A 5647-nucleotide genomic window follows, 5' to 3' on the forward strand; every position below is an offset into this window, starting at 1 on the left:
GTGGGACTTGAACCGACAACCCTCTGGTTGCCTGAGCTACTGCCGCCCCATATATTACGGCCCTTGTATTGTCAATACGAAGCTACACTACTCTATCCAAACGTAAAAAATCCAACTAAGAAACAAATAAGTTGCATAAATTAAAACATTTCGGATTTTGTTTCCTTTGGACAGAGCCAGGCTAGCTGTTTCCACTCTTCATGCTAAGCTAAGCTAACCAGCTGCTGGCTGTAGCTTTGTACTGAATGAACAAATGCAAGAGTGTTATTGATCTCCTAATCTAACTTTCAGTAGAAAAACAAATAAACCTTTTCCCCGAAATGGCGAATCCTTTCTTCAAGCAATCTTATCGTGAATGTTCAAAAACAAAAAGATGGCTGCACACCTTCTGAGCATTGACGATCTTGAACCTTTGCTCCATCTTGCGACACTTTGTGCTCCAGCTCTCCTCGTCAGTGACCAGGGGTATGTAGGGGTGTTCAGGGATGCTGTCATCACTTGTGCTGCTGTCGACACTCTGTCGATCGTCATCATCACTCAGGTAATCGTAGCTACAACAGAAGCAGCCAAATTATTTATTTTCAAGCACCCAGTTATATAGTTAGTAACACCTGAGCTTTTCCTACTATGATAAGGCAAAATGTCGGCTATGAAAAAGACGTACAAGTTCCCAAAAAAATGCAGCTCCTATCTTATATGGCACAACAATACAAGTGTAGTAAAGTAAAGTGAATAAATAATTATAAACAAAGAGTAATTTCTGTAGTTGCAGCATCTTCACATAGATAAAAATAGAGACGGACCAATACTGAACATCTTGCACTGTATATAGAAAAATACACAAAGTGGAGTAAGGTATATTTTCCTGGGGTAAATATCTAATACCATGATTAAACAATCTATATTGTATATGACCATTTATTTTTCAAGTATACAAGAGTCTAAAAATGTATTGCATTTTCAGAAATACTGTCATTCCAAGTATTAATTAAAGTATTAATTAACATACCTTTGTGTAAATTTTAAGTACGGTGTGTAGTCAATCACAGCAGAAGACTTCCCATCCAAAGCCTCCCCTTTCAGACAGAAACTATGGAAAAGAAACCACAAAAAACTATAAATACCCACCTAAAATGACCAGCTTGTTGCCTAAAATGTCACTTTATAAATGTCCATCTCACCTAAAGTCTATGGCTCCAAGACCTATGAGCATCCCCGTTAGAACCGTGGCTTCCTCTCTTAACACGATGGCTCCTTCTGCATAGAACCTCCTAAAGCACAGTGACAAATACAACCAGGTGGGAACGTGGATCTAGTAGGGATATGGTGATACTGCATAGTTAGTTGTTTGGGGCCTCTTACCTGGTTGTTCTGCTGTCCCTCAAAGCAGTGGCGATGTATTCAGACAGCCTCTTTTCCATCAGGGCTACTCTCATCCACGCTCGCCCCTGAGGGAGTCACCAGAGGTTGGGAAATGTAACGTCCAATTAAAAAAGTATTTTGTGTCTCATATATATATAAATAATACTTAAATAATACTTATAAACTATAGCATGGCTTTCAGGGGAGCTTACTTGTTTTTAGGGAATTTGGCAAGTAGACTGAGTGGTGGTTTTTCCTGATCTTTGAGTTTAAGTGAGTGAAGCTGAGGATAATACGCCACCACACTTGGATAGCAATGGCAGAATCTTAATTAAAGTGAAGTAGATGAATCACCCTCATGCATGAATTATCAATAATTGCCTAATTTTACACATTCACGATGATACAGAAAAATAGAAATAAATGGCAAAAATAGCATATTGTCAGTATTTTAGAGACCCCCCAAAATTTCACAAATTGTGTTTCCAAGTTCCCCCATTTTTAACAATCTTCACCTACCACTGCTGTGACACTGGAAATGCTCATATACAGAATGACGCAGCATGCTCATAGACATTTTCTCTTTCATTGATAGCCTGTTTATTTGCTGTTTCTCCACTAAGATTATTACAACTGAGCTTTTCAGTTGAACTGCCTTCTTCAGTATAAAATCCAACCTCTCCTGACTAGTATTTATGCTAACTAGGAGAATTGTTTCAAATAAGACGAGGGCCTTAAACTAAAACATGCCAACGTGTCAAAAAACCAACAAGCACAAACTTTAACCAAAAACAGAATAAAAGTCAAAATTACAACAATAACTGAATGAAAGGTGTTTCATCTATTTAAAATAGGTGAGGGTTTTTGCTTAGTTGTCTATTATGATCATTAACTGTATATAGGACTTGCCTTGGCTCGTGAGGTGCTGATGTTTTCCATGCTCTCGATGCTGCTGATGCAGCTGTTGGGGACTTTAGCACAGGCCAGACGGATGTAGTCCCAGTAACTCCTCTGACCATCAAACCAGCTACCAGAGCCTTGAAAGAGAAAGTAACATGAATATTGTTGGAGGCATTTCTGTGCTGATATGTTGAACTTTACTGTCAACATGTATTAAGTGTATTTATTTCAGTGAACAGAGGGTGGAGTTACAGTTATGTTTGAGCATGCCAACCTTGCCACTGAAAATAGACTGATGCACTGGATACTGATCTGTTATTTGTTATATGCATCTGAATTTGCTGGGGCAATGTTAGCCTTTAACACTACTATATTTTGTTTAGAAATTCTGAACAAATATTAATGCAAAGACATAATAACATGTTTAAACCTAATTTAATGTAATCAATTAGGTATTGATTACTTGTTTTATTTAAATAAAAAGATTTGGCTTTATATTTAAAGACAAATCTTTTAATTTCTTGTTTTAAATCATTAATATTAACTAAATTTGTATGGAAACCTGCATTGTCTTCTAAAAATCCAAAACAATAACTACCGCTAACTAATTTAAACATTTTGCTTTGATGTTTATTTAACATGAAGTCGATCCCAGACAAATTCCTCGTAGGTTCATTACCTTTGAAACGGTGGCTGAGGATGTGCTCAAGAATGGCTGCAAAATTGATGAACTCCTCAGATGAATCATCTATGGGTTCGGCTGTGTACTTCTCTAACAGCGTCTTTACTGAAAACCTACGTGTGAAAAAGAAAGAGACGTTTTTAACAAAGAGTTTAGTTGCCAGTAATAAAGTCATCATGGGAATAGATAAGTCCGGGAACAGATTAATGGATTACTGCTTTCTTTTACTGTAGGAGGAACACGTCATAGATCAAAGTATAATTCAACTATTTGGAATCTCTACTCAATAAAAAGAAATCCATGTAAGGAACTAATCATGAAAGAGCACAGTGTTTAGCTAACATAATGTGAGACAAAGTCAATTATAATAAAACCTATGAAATGGATGAAATCAAAAAGTAAATCAGAACCCATGTTGTTAAATACACTATAGGTTCATCTTATATGTTTGTTGCTGTCAGTTTGTACCCACGGTCACACTGTGCTATCCATTTCCTATCCTCGAGCCTGATGTCACCCATTTCCTGCGAGGAAAGCGTCTATGGAAAGCTTTCAGGAAGCTCTAACAACTCAATTTACCTCTTACTGGACAGCATGAATTTACGACTCTAGTCTGATGTAATATATTGCAGACTGCAAGGATGCCTGCTTGTGTTACACTGCGCTGTAGCCTATAAAGTACATTTTAAGTATGCCACATGAATACATTTGGAAAACAAATTCAGTTAAATACGTGTGATAAACAGTTTAAAGGAAGTTTGAGGAACACTGGTCTAAATGAATGTACCATAAGGCACAAAATGTAAAAGTATACCTGATAAAAACAGTTGTTCCCCCAACCTTATATGTTCATAAATGCACCAGCTTATACCCATTCCAGTCATAAGAAGTGTGATTTTGCTAATGTTTCTATGGACTTCCATGTTAAATCTGATTAAATGTAAAATTTGCTAATTGTGGTGGAAGGTAAGTGAATCTTGGCAGATAAATCAGATCATGGACACTAGTCTGAGTCATCCTGGTATCCATGAACAGTAGGATGAACTCAATTATATATATTTTTTGTACTATATACTATTATACTAATTTTATTGACACTGTAAATAGAGAGACCTGGAAAAATTCTTCACAGCAGCCATTTTGACATGAAATAGGGTAAATACAGGCACCAATGATACTAATTAAGGTTCAGTTGCATTCAGGTCTATTTAGTGTAGCAGAGCCTTGACAGTGAGCCAACGTGCACATTAGCAGCACTCTGAAAACCTGCGTGCTAACATGGTCATGATGCTAAAAAGCTGATGTTTGGCTGGTATAATTATGTGTGTTAGCATGCTAACTTTTGCTAAACATAAAGTACAGCTGAGGCTAAAAAGTCACAGGATCACATTAATGTCTGTACCAAATTTATGGCAATGCAAAGTTGTCCAGACCAACACTGAATAATATAAATTACATAAATAATTCATATGGATTCTAGTGTAACAATGTACCTGCATAATTAAGGGTTTAACTGGGGTGACCTCCTGCCGTAATATAAACCCAGAGATGCTATAAACCACCATGCTGTGATACGTTTATTTTAGGCAACATTATCCTTCTCCTGAAATGACCACTCCTAAATATTTTCCTGGAGACTAAATAATTCAGCACTTCTATTTGCTGCAAGAACACCGCCAAATGCTATTTGTCCAGTGACACTGAGGTGAAAGTGGCCATAATGGACCAAAGAAACCCTGGTAACATGGCCTCTGCAGTATATCAGAGGCATTATTTCTGATAGATATTCGTCATTTTTTGCTGACTAAGTGTTTAAGTCTTGTTGGCCAAATATAAACAGTTTTTAGTGAAACGTATATGAGCACTTTACAGTCTGTTTATGTGGTGTGTCCATAAGACAATGCTCATCCTAACACAGGCCATTGAGGCAAGTGATTTCAGCCCCCATTGTTCCAACGGCAACAATGTCTCATTCAGCTGCTCTGACTATGGCCAGATACTGGACAATAATTGGCTGACTATCCTCAAAACGAGCACAATCCCCTGTGTTTTCACTGTATCACAGACAGCGGGGATGTGACATGACCCAGAAAGGCTTGTCAGTGCAGAGGTGCAGCCTTGTTCACCTGCACAAATGTCTGAATGTGTGTGTTTAATACATACAGTCTGACAAGAACATGAGACTGGATCACATATCCAGTCTGTGGTCATATGACTTGCTTAAAACAATAACAGAACACATGAAACAGATATGAGGTATTTGATTACTTTAGGCTTGACTTTGACAGTAATATCAGTGATCTGAACCTTGGCAGAACCATCATCTCAGAGACAAAGCAAACATGAAGCCAGAATTCATTCTTGTGCTGTGCTTTTGAATGAATGTTTTGTGTAGATACATATAAGGAGAGAAGGGAAGGAGGGATTGTTATTTAATGTGAATTAGATTCTGCTACCTATATTGGCTGTGTATTTTATTGCCAAGTTTAGTGGCATTTGATTTGTTTTGAAAAAGCTAATCTAAATTAAAGGTCCAGTGTGAAACATTTAGGAGGATCTATTGGCAGAATTGGAATAATATTATAGGTATGTTTTCATTAGTGCATAATCAAATGAATGTAGGAATAGTTGTGTTTTAGTTACCTTAGAATGCTGTTTTTATCTAAAGACACTGCTAGTCCACCATGTTTAACCGCCATGTTT

General features: G+C 37.2%; 1 protein-coding gene across 1 annotated transcript in view; it reads right to left on the reverse strand.

Moving 5' to 3' along the window:
- rundc3ab (RUN domain containing 3Ab) overlaps positions 1-5647 on the reverse strand; it is a gene marked incomplete in the record, with an annotated part of 10880 nt that overhangs the window by 3492 nt on the left and 1741 nt on the right. The window contains 6 exon segments of the mRNA XM_035666995.1: positions 386-551; positions 1010-1090; positions 1182-1271; positions 1363-1448; positions 2272-2399; positions 2942-3057. Coding sequence (XP_035522888.1) covers positions 386-551; positions 1010-1090; positions 1182-1271; positions 1363-1448; positions 2272-2399; positions 2942-3057 — 667 coding nt within the window.

The sequence above is a fragment of the Morone saxatilis genome, unplaced genomic scaffold, assembly GCF_004916995.1.
Source record: "Morone saxatilis isolate NCDOM2014 unplaced genomic scaffold, NCSU_SB_2.0 Contig1, whole genome shotgun sequence".
Lineage (NCBI taxonomy): Eukaryota > Metazoa > Chordata > Actinopteri > Moronidae > Morone > Morone saxatilis.